The sequence below is a fragment of the Rhinolophus ferrumequinum genome, chromosome 17 (genome assembly GCF_004115265.2).
Source record: "Rhinolophus ferrumequinum isolate MPI-CBG mRhiFer1 chromosome 17, mRhiFer1_v1.p, whole genome shotgun sequence".
NCBI classification, from domain to species: Eukaryota; Metazoa; Chordata; class Mammalia; order Chiroptera; family Rhinolophidae; genus Rhinolophus; species Rhinolophus ferrumequinum.
Genome location: NC_046300.1, coordinates 41,434,763 through 41,450,625, shown reverse-complemented (window position 1 = coordinate 41,450,625; position 15,863 = coordinate 41,434,763). Strand labels below are relative to the sequence as shown.

The following is a 15,863-nucleotide window of genomic DNA, read 5'->3' as shown; positions in this document are numbered from 1 at the left end:
GTTGCCAGTCTGGTATGTGGGCAGTGATCTAACCTAGACTTCATTTTTCAAAGAGTAGGTATGGTGTGTGCGGTCGACTTTCTGCATGCACATCACATGGGTAAGTCCAGAAGTTCACAGTAAAATTTAAAGAGTTTATTTCCCATGCTCCTCTCTCTGATAATCTCCCTATAATTGTCTAGTTCTCTAGAGTCCCCCTTTCTGTCATCTAGCCAGAAAGCTGGGGCTTTTTACTTCTTTGCTAAGAAGATGAAGGAGAAAGAAAAAAAAGCAATTGGGGTTCATTCCACCTTTTTGGGACCAAAGCTCCACCGATTAAAGGTTGTGGAGCAATGGAAACTTTCAGGCACTGTTGAGATGGGAGTTTAAATTTTTGGAATCACTCTGGAAGTAATCTGGCAATGTCTACTTAAATTGAAGGTAAATATACCGTACAACCTAGTAATTCCATTCCCAGGTGTATATACTAGAGAAACTCAAGTCTGCAGAAGATATGTTCAAGAATATTCACTGAAGCACTGTTTATGAAGCAATAAAATACTGAAAACATCCTCTATATCCATTAACAAGAGAATCTATCTAAACTGTGACATATTCATACAATAGAATATTACAGAACCATTTACATAACATTTAAAACCATGTAAAACAACACTATATATTATTTATGGATACATGCATATGCAGTACAAGTACATAAGCATATATGTTGATGAAAAACACTAAATTCAGAATAGTAGTTATCTCTGAAGAAGGGGGAATGGATTGAGGAGTGGTACACAAAAATAAACTCTATCTGAAGCAAACACTTCAAAATAATAAGTTTGAAAAAGCCTGGTAATAGTCCTTGGGTGTTTTTCTTCATTTTTCTGTTTGTTCAAAATATTTTATAACACAAAACAACAAAAAGGAAAAATTGTGAGAACATAAATATCAATTACACTGTGAACACTCAAATGTTAAAAATGAAAGAACACTAATCTGATGATGTATTATCTAAATATGTACACACACAACAAAAAAACTGTTTAAGGAGAACTAGGGGTTGTGAAGGTTCAAGTACATTTCGAAAGTATGCACATGAGAGAGTGAATGTGAGCATGTGTGAGAAAGCTGCTGAGCAGGCTAGCTTCTGTCAAGTCCTGAGTAAGGATCTCCTGAGTGAGGAGGGCTGTAGCCGTCGGCGAGCCCTCTGCTCTACCCAACATCCTCTGCTACAAGACAGTCCAGCAGGTTATTTGGCACATGTAGTCTGGCAGTGATTCTACTCAACAGTACAAACTGTCTACCATGTGGAAGTGCTCTTGGAATCTCTGAGAAGGATAAGACTCAACTCAGCAGTCTTGCTCTAGTCTGTAGACCTCAAGTGGTGTACTATGGCCAGAGCAGAACCCGGGGTTTAACTCATTCTACACCCTATTCTGCTAGCTCTAATATGACCTGGTGGGAAGAGGGTGGGGAATCTGTCTTCCTTTTTTTTTTTTTTCCCCTCCACCTGAGGAATCTGTCTTTCTAACCTTATAAATGACCCAGAAGTCTGCAGGTCACCCGGATTGAGGCTGTGGATCTCTTACAAGGAAGAGTGAGCAGGTAACGTGCTTCAGGCTCACCAAGTTCACGTGGTACTTACCAACATGAATGCCATAACTATTCTACTGACTCCTCCACATCTGTAACTGGCAGGACATGTCTGTATCGCCTAGGTAGCCTACCAGAATGCCATGCTACAGAGTCACTCAGGGCAGAAAGGCTGCAGCAGTAACTGCAGCATGCAGTTGCCTAATACTTTAGTTATCCCCTTGCGCTAGTAGTACAGCGTTAGGCAAAAACAAGTCGATGTAGTTGAATCATTGTGACGAAACTTCTCATTTAAAAAAACGAAGGTTGGACTAAGTACTGATGACCATTATTTTCAAGTATGAGCACCTTTTTCCCTTACTTTCAAGTATAAAAAATTTCAAATATACAGAAAAAAACAGAAAGAATGTCATACTAAACATCACACAGCCACCACCTAGATCCATAGATTGAAAACCTGTTAGCCCTCTAACGTATTTGCGTCATCTACACACACACATGCACACACACTCACACACACAACCCTTACACCACTAAAGTATATTACACAATACTCCACACCCAAATATTCAGCACATATCTCCTAAATTTGAGACCATTCTCCTAAATAACTACAATACCATCACCACGCCTACTAAATTTACCTTAATTTCCTAATACCATGTAATAACCAGTGATATTAAAAGGTTAAAAAATGTACAAACTTCCAAATGATAGAGAATATAGTTTCAATAAACCCTTTTTGAAAAATACATGTGGGACGTATGGACTACTCACAACAGGTCCACTGTCACCAAACGTCTAAGCCCATAGGCTTGAAACCATAGGTCGATGATTCATGTATCTTACACCAAGAAAAAAATATTATCTATAATATATAAACTCCTGAACTGTACTTCTTTCTCAAAAGAAAGTTTTATTTTCACATCTGGTTCCTCAGTTCTAATATTATACGTTTCAAAACGTACATCTCTGCTCAGGTGCTATATTCATTAGAAATACTGAGGCTTGGAATGGATCTATTACTACACAATTCTATTGTAATACCACTTAATAATTAATAATCTACTTAACTTCCAAAAAAGAACTTATAAAATTTACATATTATTTATATACTCAATGAAAATTATAATTAAAGAACAAAAGATGTATCAGGGGACAGAAAGATAACTGATTCGGAACCATAAACTAAGGCTAGTTACTACAATTGAATACTTTTGAATTATCTGGAACAAAAGCACAAATGGAAATACTCTGCATTTTTTTCATTAGCTGTTTAAAAAGTACTTAAGAATTTATCAGCACACTTAACTGGAGAAAAAACTTGCACGTGGACTTTTATATAGCAAAAATTGACCACGAGTTCAAATCTTTAACAATGATTTCTACAAAAGATGTAAAAACATGGGTAATTCTTATATCCATCTATAACAAAAATCAAGGGCTTATTATAAAATCAGTTCAGTGAGTGAGTTTCTATAAGAGACAAGTAAGTGGAAATCTGACTTTATAATTGGAAGAGAGCTGGGATAGTCTAAGGAACAGATGGGTAGCATTTTCTTTAGTATATTGTTGCAAAATATCAAGGATCTAATCTGGGTTTTTGACAGAAGTTGGTCAGCATGCAGTACAAGGCTGAGGTCATTGGTCTGGTAATTTATAATCTCCATGTAGTAACAGCCTAAGAATGTTTTCCCCCCAATTCCAGTTTCCCTTCACACCAAACAGGTTCAATGCCCTGTGTTCACAAGGGGTGAGAAGTCTGAGAAGGATAAGACTCAATTCAGCAGTCTTGCTCTAGAGTCTGTAGACCTCAAGTGGTGTATTATGGCCAGAGCAGAAATGGGAGTTTAACTCATTCTATACCCTATTCTGCTAGCTCTAATACGACCTCGTGGGAAGGGGTCATATATGAAAGGAAGAAAGATGCTGGAAACCTAGGTAGTCGAATTTCAGATTTCCAGCTTTTAAACACTACATAGGAGAGGGGTGAACTAGGTTTAAAAATCATACGTTTGGTTCCCTCTTTTCCTACTACCCATCATTTATTAAATACATATGTACACACATGTACACACCAAATTAGTTCACAGCATTACCTTTCTCTCAAGTAATGTTTCTCAACTCAACTGTCTTTTCTTCTGAATCCCAGTTCTGTCATTTCTGAGAAGCAGAACAAGATAAACAAAAATGGCTCAGGCCTTTGTGATCTCTGAGACTCTTACTTCATCTTCAAGTGCTTCAGACTGCCTCACATAAAGCACGGGCTCAATATGCATTATTATGTTGGTGCACAAGTAATTGCGGTTACTTTTGCAATTACTTGTGTACCAACCTAATAGTTACCTTTCCTAGACATATTTCCATCACAGATCTGTTCTCATAGACACCAATCATCACAGATTTCTATGCAGAAATTGAAAGTTTGCAAATCAGAATTAGAGTTCAAAGTTCTTTGCTTCCCCTGTGCCAGCTGACGACAACTCCAACAGCTAAACTCTATCAAAGAGAAGCATGTCTACTGCTTGATAATGTAGTAGGATAATGACAGCAGGATAACAACGAAAGCTTGAACTTTGTACTTGTCATCAAGAAGATAATGGCACAGGATAAATCAAGGAATAAAAACTGTTCTGCTCTTTTCTTGTATTCTTTTCTTGTACTCTTTTCCTGGTCTATTAGTTTTATAATTCCAAATAATGTTTATCAACTCAACCACGGGAAGGATAAGAAGTGTGCAAGCAGCCGAGAGATCAGAACTACGAAGTACTCAAGAGATGCTTAGTTCCGTGACATTTAGAAATTAACCACAGGCACCTTACTGGTGGGATGAGAAGGGTATTAATATGAGAATTAATTCTAAGAAGTGACCACCTCATGATTCAAGGCAAAGTCTACCCATCTCCACAAGCTGTAGCATTATTTTGGCCTTTTGCACTTACCTCTGCTTTCCATCGTGACTTCATTACTTCACTGGTATTCTGTCTTCCCCGTTCCCTGAACAAAAATTTCCAAGATTCCACTGGATACATGGATAAACCTTTATAGAACTGTGCTTCATAACATCTAGCTCTTCTGGGACTTGCAAGTTAATCAAATGGGATACACCTTTGACCTTATTAACATACGGCACTGTTCCACCTCACCTCTGAGATCACCAATCTTAGGACTCATCAACCCTTTGCAATTGTATCTTAAGCTTACACATGTCTAATAAGTTAAATCTCATTGGTGCTATCCCTATTCCCCACCCACTTCACACACCTGGATCTTTCAAGCCAAAGTCAAGGTAGTATAAAGAAATCAAGCAGGGGGCAGACAGTTGGCTCAATTGGTTAGAGCGTGGTGCTCTTAACAACAAGGTTGCGGGTTCGATCCCCACATGGGCCACTGTGAGCTGCGCCCTCCAACTAGATTGAAACAACTGCTTGACTTGGAGCTGATGGGTCCTAGGAAAAAACACTTAAATAAAAAGTTTTTATAAAAAAAAGAAATCGTGCAGAACTGGATTAGAATAACTGCTCTACTGATTACTGACTACAACTTTCATAAGCACTCAACACCAGTTTCTTCATTATCAACATAAGGATACAGCACACCTTGCAGAATTGTTTTGAGCACAGACACATATACTATCAGCTGCTGTTACTACTACACTGAATAATTTCAAAATTTCAAGCATAATAATCCCTTTTATGTATATGGCTCTTTATAAAGGATTTCAAAGAATTAATCTGACATCATCTCCATTTTTACAAAAGAGGATGTTGAGGCTTGGACAAAGTCCTGAATATGGTAGGACCTCAGTAAATGTCAGCGACTATTCTGAAGGGTAAGGAAGCGATTTATTCAAGATTACATATGTAGTATAGGCAAGGATAAGAACCAATGAATTCTGATTCTTCTCTAACATTCTTTCCACTATTTTGCCATTGAGTTAATTGCCTCTACTGTGCTTCTATATTTGGAGGAAAAAAACTATAAATTTCTCATGCTCTATCTCAACCACTTTTTTTTTCTATATTGGCTTTCTTTATCTTATAAATTTAAAGTAATTTTTGCATACTTAAACTTCTCTCAAAATTTCTCTATATACTCATCTGATTAACTGTAGATTCCATAGACTTGTACCAGCACAACTTCACTCTCTAATTCCATATTGTAACTCGTCCTTGGCAGATGTCTCATCTATTACTTCCGGTTTCCAAATGTCAGCTTTAGGCAAAGAACTCTCTGACCTAAATATTTTAACCTCACACTCCTTACATAATTTACCTACAATGCTTTCATTTCTGCCATTTGCCTCTCCTTTGGAAAAAAAGGGTTAAGAATCATTTCCTTTGCCAAGACAACTCAAAGGAGAAAAGACAGTCTTTTCAACAGTGGTACTGGGACAAGTGACTATTAACATGCAAAAGAATGAAGCTGACCCTACCTCACACCATACACAAAAATTAACTCAAAATCAATCAAAGATCGAAATGTAAAAGCTAAATCTTTGTGACCTTGGATTTAGTCAATGGTTTCCTACACATGACACCAACAGCATGAAGCAACAACAAAAAAATAGGCAAACTTCAAAGAACACCATTAAGAAAGTGAAAAGACAACCCACAGAATGAGAAAAAAAATTTGCAAATCATTTATCTTATAAGGGATTGTATCAAGAACGTATAAAGAAGTGTTACAACTCAATATTAAAAAGAAAACCCAATTTAAAAATGGGTAAAGGACCTTTCTCAAAAGAAGATGTTAAATGGCCAGTAAGCACATGAAAGGATGCTCCATGTCATCAGCCATTAGGGAAATGCAAATCCAAACCAGAATGAGATCCACTTCACAACCACTAGGATACCCACAATAAAAAAGACAGATAGTAACAAGAGTTGGTGAGAATGTGAAGAAAAACGGAAACTTCTTAGACTGCTGGTGGAATGTAAAATGGTACAGTCCCTTTGGTAAACAGTCTGGCAGTTCCTCAAATGATTAAACATAGAGTTACTATATGACCTAGGTACATACCCAAGAGAAATGAAGACATATGTTCACACAAAAACTTATAAATAGATATTCACAACAGCATTATTCATAATATCAAAAAGTGGCAACAATTCAAATATCCATCAACTGATGAATGGATAAATAAAATGTGATATATCCACACAACGGAGTATTATTTGGCAATAAGAAGGAAATACGGATACATATGACAACACAGATGAATATTGAAAACAGTGAGCTAAATAAAAGAAGCTAGTCAGAAGTACCAAATCTTGTGTGATTCCATTTACGTAAAATATCCAGAACGTACAAAATCGAGAAAGACTGAAACTAGATTAGTTGTTGTCTAAGGCTGAAGTAACAGGGAGATTGGGCAGTGATGGCTAAGATGTGTGGAGTTTCTTTTGGGGGTAACAAAAGTGTTCTAAAATCAATTGTGGTGATGGCTGCAAAATTGAATACAGTAGAAGTCATAGAATTGTATAATTTCAATGGGTAAATTTTATGCTGTATGAATTATATTGTTAGAAGCTGTTAAAACTTAAAAATCACTCCATGTAATATTTCTAACAGAAATGTTCTCTCCTCAGCCACCCCAACTCTTAGGACCAATATAGGTTTACTACACAGATGTATTTGGTAAGGGACAGAATGGTATATATTAAAGAAAGGTCCTAGCCAAGGAGAGAAGAAAACATACTGAATTCTAGTTTTGGCACCAACTACCTGTGGAGACAAGTCTCACCAAGCCCCCGTTTCCTCATCTTTAAAGCCTCTTATGATAAAATTCTTGTCTAAATCAACTCTCTTAGAAAGACCTTCTTGTAATTTGTACAAATTTGAACTTATATAGGGGGCTGGGATAAGGGATATGGAAGGAATTAAATATTCCTATCAAAAGACTTCTGTAGAAAAGTGTCATCTGTACTTCATGGTATCTGCCATGGTGAATCTGTGGAATAAGCAGCTACTCCTCTGTATGTTTATGTGAAATATTCAGAGCCAAAAAATAAATCATGAAACGAGAAAAGTTGTAGTCCCATTACACAAATGGCACTGTAGAATATGAGTGATTAACACCAGAATTAAAAATACTTATAAAGCTGTTAGGCTGCAATGCACCATGGATTCTTTTGGATATCAAAACATCTCTTCATCTTAAACAATCTATTATTATTATTTTCATTACAAATACTACTATCAGTAACCACCAAAATAGTGATCTTTTATGAAGTCATATACATTACTTCATTCAATCCTCAAAATACCCTGCAATCTTGTTATTTATCGACTTCATTTTTTTTTTAATTTTTATTGGGGAATATTTGGGAACAGTGTGTTTTTCCAGGACCCATCAGCTCCAAGTCAAGTCGTTGTCCTTCAATCTACCCTGTTTCCCCGAAAGTAAGACCTAGCCGGACTATCAACTCTAATGTAAAATAAGACTGGGTCTTACATTAATTTTTGCTCCAAAAGACGCATTAGAGCTGATTGTCCGGCTAGGTCTTATTTTTGGGGAAACAGGGTAGTTGTGGAGCACGCAGCTCAACTCCAAGTCCAGTCGCCGTTTTCAATCTAGTTGCAGGGGGCACAGCCCACCATCCCATGTGGGAATTGAACCAGCAACCTTGTTGTTAAGAGCTCAGGCGCTTTAACCAACTGAGCCATCCGGCCGCCCACCGGCAGCTTGTTGTCTTCAATGTAGTTGTGGAGGGTGCAGCTCACTGGCCCATGTGGGAATCAAACCCGAAACCCTGTTGTTAAGAGCTCGTGTTCTAACCAAGTGAGTCATCAGGCTGTCCCTATTGACATCAGGCCGCTCCTACTGACTTGTTTTTAAAGATGAGGAAATGAAGGTTCAAAAAAGGTAAGCACTTTGCTTACCTTTGCTATACAAGCTATCTTTGATATTCTTATAGCTTGACCTACCTCAAATGGCAAACCAAATCCCTTGGGAGATGCTTCATTTCATTCAATTTATCTTAAAGGAAACTTGCTAGCTTCATTTTCTTCCAATGTCTTTAAAATCACATTGTGACAGCTCAACAGAATTGGATGGCTTGTACACTACATATATAACATCCTCATACCACCTCTGGGCCTTGGCTCCTGCAGCTCTCTCACCCTAGAATGCCCTTCTACTTCTCTACAGATCCAAAATCACTATGATCTAGAGGCCCAAATGCCATTGTCCCATTGAAGGTTTCTCGAAGTTCCCTTTGTGTAAAATGTCTTCCTATTCCCAACTCTCATAGCATTTCATGAGTAAATAATAAAATATCTACACTGGGCTAGATATCCTGATGGGCATTTGAGTTAGTTATAAAAATCTACTCTTTTACTATATGTTGCAGACCTAGAAAATTAATTGTATGTATGTTTCAGTCGCTGTGTATAAAGACTGGCAAATAGGCTAATCTGCCTGTAAAATGCCCAGCGCTGCTAAAGAAAAAAAAATCTTGACTTGATAGGTTTCGTTTGTTTTAAAAAACAATTACAGTCATAACAGCATCTAATGAAACTGTACATAGTAAAAAGCCTCTTTAATTCTAGTGACACCAAAGGGTATAATTTTAAAAGAATTTCTTTGGAATTATCCAAATTTCTAGATTAGTTAATTTGACTAACATTGTGCTCTATGTATGAAGTTAGATGAAAAATCGATGCTCACTTTGATAAGATATTTAAGCCTTAAATTTCTCCTTATAACTTTAACACTAATTAGGTGTCTAGAGGTCAGAGAGCTCTTGTAGCAATTTCAGAGGAAGATGTAGGAGGGTGGCATAGAGGTTGGTTTGTTGTGGGAGTTTTTAGAAAACCAAGGATTCTTAACTTGAGAGAACCCATTTATCTTCACCACTTTCTAAAGAAAGTAAAAATAGCATACATATGTAACCTTAGTATATTACTATATATAGTTTTACATATATTCTATATAATCCTCATAACAGCCTTAGGAGGAAGTTATTACTATTAGTATATTGGTATGAAACTTGCTCAAGAGAACAGAACTGAAAACTAATAAAAGAAGGGTTTTGAAACCAGGTTTTTTTAGCCTATAAGCTTATCTGTGGTTTTAACTACTTTTATGATTATTTTTGTTAATCACTTAGAGTGCAACAAAACTTTTCAAGAGACTTCCCCCATTATCAAACGATAATGAAGAGAATAAAATTTATTAGAAAACATGCACGTCACTGTCATGTGATAAATCAAATTAAACTAGATTTCAAGGTACCAGCTACCATTGCTGGAGGCACTGCAACCTAGTAGGAAAATTTTTTTATTCAGGAGTACAAAAACAAACAAACAAACAAAAATATTTCCCCAACCATTTTAAACGTGCATCTACATTATCTGAAACTCACTCTTCTCTTTGACTTGTATAACGAAATTGTAAAACATTTTGTCATGTCCTGCACCCACTCCACACCTTCTTTTGTGATCTCATAGTCAGAACCTACTCCCAACAGCTTCTCAGCCACAGTCCTAAAAGCAGAGCGCTTTCCTGCACAGCTCAACCTCTGCCAAGAGCAGCTTCACATTTCTCTAAGCCTAGTTGTTTCTACAAGAATCCTCCCCTTCAGAGCAAACGCCCTGATGGGAAACCCTGTATTTTTAGAGTTGGGGTGTGCAGCCTCTAGAGGAGTGCTGCCAGACATTCTGGGTCCTAAGGGTTTTGCTCTCTCTCTTTCTCCATTTCAGCAGCACAAAGCATGTCCTTGCTACAAAAGGAGAGAGACACGACTGGATCTCTTTTCTTTTTGTCTGTTTTTTTTAAGTCCCTGAAAGGAAGGAAAAGAAATTAAGTACTTTTAGAGAAGATTTAATAAATAGCTTTAAAACTAACTTAATTTTTTATAACATGCAGACTGATGACTATTGTGTAATATCAAGGATTAGAAAACCTGGTCCTAAATAAATTCATTCCACTAACAGACTCGATGATAAAGAACCAGTCAGCTTCCTTTATGCATTTGTATAATAGGTGTTTTTCCACAAGAATATTGGGGGGCTAAGGAAACTCACTACAGCATTCCTAGCATTCTTAAAAGAGAAAAATGAGCCAATATAGGGAATGTCTGAAATAATTTTAGTTTTAAAATTCAAGGAAATCAGACCAGTTTTATTATTCTGTACACTTGTCCCCCTCACCTTCTTTTTGAGAGAGGGAGGGGAATGAGGCCGGGGTCTGCTGTATTCATGTTACACCCCCAGCAGCTGTGCCTGCCCACTGCATAGTAGGCATTCAGGTGAAGACAATGGCCTGGAACAGCAGGAAGAACACCTGCTTCTTTCTAATGTGGCCTCTTATTAGCTTTGCAACCTTGGGCAAGCTTCTCAATCTGTGTCTCAGGTTCCTCAATCAGTAAACCAGAAATAATATTTACTTTGTATAAATGTGAGAATGAAATGAATTAATGTATGAGAGCTTTTTTTCTAAGCACATAAAACGCATTCAATAAATGTTAATTCCCCACATATATGAATCTAAAACCTAAATGTAACTCTGTAACACCTCCTCCATTAATGTAGGATGCAAAACGATTCCTAAAAATGAATTCATAGAGGCCCCCCGCCCTCTATAAATTACCCACCTTCTTTTAAAAAATAAATACAATGGCTCAACCTTTTTTGAATCACATACCCCTTTGAAAATTTGATGCAAACTATGCATTCTTTCTCTAGGAAAAAATGTACACACACACAGTTTGACACATAATCCTAAGAAATTCATGGACCCAAGATTAAAATACATACCCACATGTAACTTTTTACTTTGGATACCACGAAGCCCAGGACCCAAACTGTTAACTTCATCAGGTAGCCACATCCAAGAAACTATACCTGCTCTAGGTCAGAATGCTTTCTTTTGGGTAGAAGGAGGACATTTCACATGTCTCAAAATCTTTAAAAATAGTCATACCCTTTGAACCAGAGAGTCTACTTTTTTAGAAGCTTTCTATGGAAACAGATCTAAATGTTTTAAAATTGTACATAAAAAACAAAAACAAAAATCCAAAACACTGTGATATCTTTCCCATCTTCAATTTTCAAGTTGAATTCTCTGTGAGACTCTAAGCTGTCTGCCTATCTTCTTCCACTTACCCTTAGGAGAATGAGGCCTTAAGACCCCTGTTCCTGGAATCTAAATGCTCTTGCACATATGGGAGGGGTTAGTATAAGATATTTATTTAACTTATGCATAATTTAGAAGTTTGGACAAATTTAGACAGAAGTGAATGTTTACATTTCAAAAGGACCATCTGAATCCTGACCCATGATATAACAGTCCTCTATTACCCAGCTGTCAGCAGTAAAACTATGCCAGTTCTCTAGGTACCGTTCTGGAAGGAGAAAAGATCCTATCAGCAGGAATGCTTCTATCATTCTCTGAGCCGTGTAAACCTCTCTCTTCCCCTCATACTTGGATTTGGGTTGTGAAACCCATCATTCATGACATTAATATTCCCATATTCACTAGTACAGAATTGTTGGTGGCTCATTACATAGATCCCTGTAGAGGTTTGAAAAAACAAAAAACAATACAGTCATTTATCGCCAGAATCAATCCCAGAACTACGTGTTCTATTCTTGGGAGGTCATTCTTTAAAGCTTCCAATCTGGATTGATGTATCCCAATTCTTCAGCCATTTGAAAATCATCAATGAATGCTCAAAAGGTGTATTAATAAGGCTAATTTAGTCCATTGAAACAGTAAGCCCCAAACATCTAAATGAGAAAAAAATTAATTTAAAAGAAAAAAGTACCTAAAACACACTATAAAATAAGTAGCCAAATACCATCTCTTAAAAGAGGGGATATAGTCTCATGTTTTTTTGTTAAATAATTACCTAAAAATGTACGATCTTCCAAATGACTCAGATTTTTATCTAAAGTGCTAACTACAGCCAAACTTCCAAATTATGAGAGATACTAAAAGAGTAGATTTAAAAAAGGCAGTAAACAAAGAAATCACTATCTCTAAGGTACATTTTATGTTCCATACTTGACATCAAAATGAGATAATTCTAGAAGTCAATTTTTACTTTTAAAAAGCAACATAGATGGAAAAAGTCCTTAGCAAATTAAATCTAGTGACATATATACAGAAAGTGCTAAAAAAAAATGTACACACATTTTAAGAAAGGAAAACTGTATTAAAATTGTAATACTCAATATATACCGATAACAAAAGACGAATACAAGTCATGTTTGACTCCTGCAATTACAAGAGGTGCTCAAAGTGGTTACCATCAGTGTCCAGACATTTTTTGAGCAACCTATTGTTTGAACAACGTTGACCAAAGTGTCCACTTGTATACATTTTTTTGGCAACCCCGTATAAAGTAAACAATAAATACACTACAACCAAGTGGGATTCCATCCAGGAATGCGAGGCTAGTTCCATGTATGAAAATCAATCAATGTAATTCAGCATACCAATAGACTAAAAAAAGCTAGATGTTGTATGAATAGATGCAGAAAAAGCCTTCATTAAAATTCAACATCTATTAATGATAAACCTCTCAGCAAACTAAGAATAGAAGGGAACTTCCCTAGAGAAGGGTATCTATTAAAAACCTATAGATGACATCATACTTAATGTGAGAGAATGAATGCTTTCCCTCCCCAAGATCTGAAACAGGGTAAGGATGTCTTTTCTCACAACTCTTATTCAACATGGTACTAAAAGTCTCAGCTAGCAATAAGGCAAGAAAAAGAAATAAAAGGCATACAGATTGGAAAAAAACCCCGTCTCTATTCATAAGTGACATGACTGCCTATTTAGAAAACCCCAAAGAATCTACCAAAACAAAAAACAAAAACCCAAACAACAAAGCCAGTGCACACAATAAAAATAATACAACCTCCTTGAACTAAAAAGTAAGTAAGTTTAGCAAGGTCACAGGATATAAGGTCAACATACAGAAGCTAGCTGTATTCCTATGTACCAGCAACTGGATTCTCAAAGTTAAAAAACAATACCACTTACAATAACACCAAAAACCCCCCAGAAGTACTTAGATGTAAATCTAACAAAGTATGTGCAGGATCTCTAGGTGAAAAACTACAGAACACTGATAAAGCAAAGAAGAGTTAAGTAAATGGAGAGATATGCCATGTCACATATTGGAAGACAATATTGTTAAGATATCAATTCTCCCCAGTTTGATGAGCACAATCCCAATCAAAGTCCCTGCCAGCTTTTTGTAGATATCATCAAGCTTATTCTAAAATTTATATGAAAAAACAAGAAGCTAGAATTGAGGATTACTTGCGTTTACGACTTACTACCATAATCAAGATAGTATGGTACAGGTAAAAGGATAGACACATAGAGGTCAATGGGATAGAAGAGGGAGCTAAAAATAGGATCTCATAAATACAGGCAACTCTATTTTTACAAAGGTACAAAGGAAGTCAATGGAGAAAGGATGGTCTTTTAAACAAATGGTGCTGGAAAATTTTTTTTAAAGAACCTTAACACATACTTTATATCTTACATAAAAATTAACTCAAAATGGCTTATCCGCGTAGGCCTAAATATTAAATGTAATACTATCAAATTTCTAAAAAACATATAGGAAAAAAAATGTACATGACCATGGGTTTGGCAGTAAGATTTCACATGCAGCACCAAAAGCATGATCCATTAAAGAAAAAAATTGATAAGTAAGATTTCATCAAAATTTAAAACTGTGTTAGGTACTTGCGATAGAAAGAAAAATGAATAGTATTAGGTTGGTGCAAAAGTAATTTTGGTTTAAAAGGTTAAAAAAATTGTGAAAACCGCAATTACTTTTGCCCTAGCCTAATACTTGTGTCTGGGTGTAGAAGTGGTCGAGTAATAGGGCACTTTTTGTTTGTGTCTTATAATGGGAAGGATCCTCTCAGGTTAGCAAGGCTTTAACAAATTACAAGAGGAAGCATAGGTATTAAAAGTTATGAGAAACACAAGGATGAAGACGTTAGTACTTTAACCAATTCACTTAACCTCTGCCCTTCTGTTGTGTCCTATATAAAATAAAATCAGCAAGAGTGTACCCAGACTGAGGTTAGAAATTTGTATCAAAAGACCTTGACGACCCCTTCTAGTGTGCAATACCTATGGTTCTGGTAAATGTTCAAATTTAATATTTTGTTTCTGTTTTTGAAGTCCCCCACTCTAGATCTACCTAGACAACTGCAACAGATGCCCAGCTGGTCTCCCTGCTTCCAGCCCCTCTCTTCCTGCAACCCACCCGACGTACAGCCACTGAAAATGAACTTTCCTCATTCCACTGCTCAAGCAGCTCTGTGAGCATAATATGATCTGGTGTCTAGGCCTGAGAGCTTCAGGTTCCTTAACTCTAAAGTGGGGGTGCTTTCCTCACATGGTTTGAGGCTCACATAGGATAATGAACATGACAGTATTCTGTAAATGTTCATTATGATTATTTGGAATCTCTTAGGCTTACCAAATCAAAGTTAAACCTTTTATCTTGGCATTGAAACTTTTCCTTAACTAGCTGTAGTATCTCACTTACCTCTCTGTCGCTGCTCACCAACCACCTGTACAATTCCCTCAGCTCCATCTAAGTCCTACCTATCTTTTCAGAACCACTACAAATGACTCCTTACTGAAGCTGCCTTCCCCAGACTCCTCCAGCTCAGGGTGCTTCTCACTCCTGTGAACGCTCTCTAATCCTTCCTTCTTACTGACCCCTAATAAACATCTTCAAACATTAATTTTCATAATTCTTCCTCTCTTAAAAACCTTCAATGATTTCCCAGTACCTTTAGAATAAGATCATGGCTATAAATTAGATTCACTAAAAACAATGGCTTATTTTATCTTAGCCTCTTTGAAATGTAATTAGTCTTTTTATCGTTTATTCTATTGTTTTTAATTCAGCTGAGTTCATCTATTAGTTTCCAAACAATTTCATGTCGTGTGCTTTCAAATGAACAAGTTTGTGAGGTTTTTTCCAGTTTTTGAAAACTGTAAAAACTCATAAAATAAAATTTACCATCTTAGGGAACATTTTTCTCAATCTGTTGAGATGTGCTTCCAGGCGTGTCCTTTGGCTCAAATAAACTCATAAAAATTTTTTAAAAATTGCCATCTTAATCATTTCTAAGTGTACAGTTCAGTAGTGTTAAGTATATTCACACTGTTGTGCAACAGATCTCCAGAACTTTTTCCTCTTGCAAAACTGAAACTCTGTACCCATTCAACTCCCCATTTTCCCCTCCCCACCAGGTCCTCACAACCACCATTCTACTTTGTTTCTATGAAT

General features: G+C 36.5%; 1 protein-coding gene across 12 annotated transcripts in view; it reads right to left on the bottom strand.

Annotated features, from left to right (window-relative positions):
- Positions 1-15,863, bottom strand: part of TMCC1 (transmembrane and coiled-coil domain family 1) — a 179,147-nt gene that overhangs the window by 65,701 nt on the left and 97,583 nt on the right. The window contains exon 1 of one of the 12 annotated variants that reach the window (XM_033131575.1): positions 4,521-4,652. The exons of the other annotated variants lie outside the window; for them this stretch is intronic. Coding sequence (XP_032987466.1) covers positions 4,521-4,610 — 90 coding nt within the window. The 5' untranslated portion in view covers positions 4,611-4,652. Of the gene's footprint in view, positions 1-4,520; positions 4,653-15,863 lie in introns of those variants that run through there. 12 annotated transcript variants of the gene reach the window in all.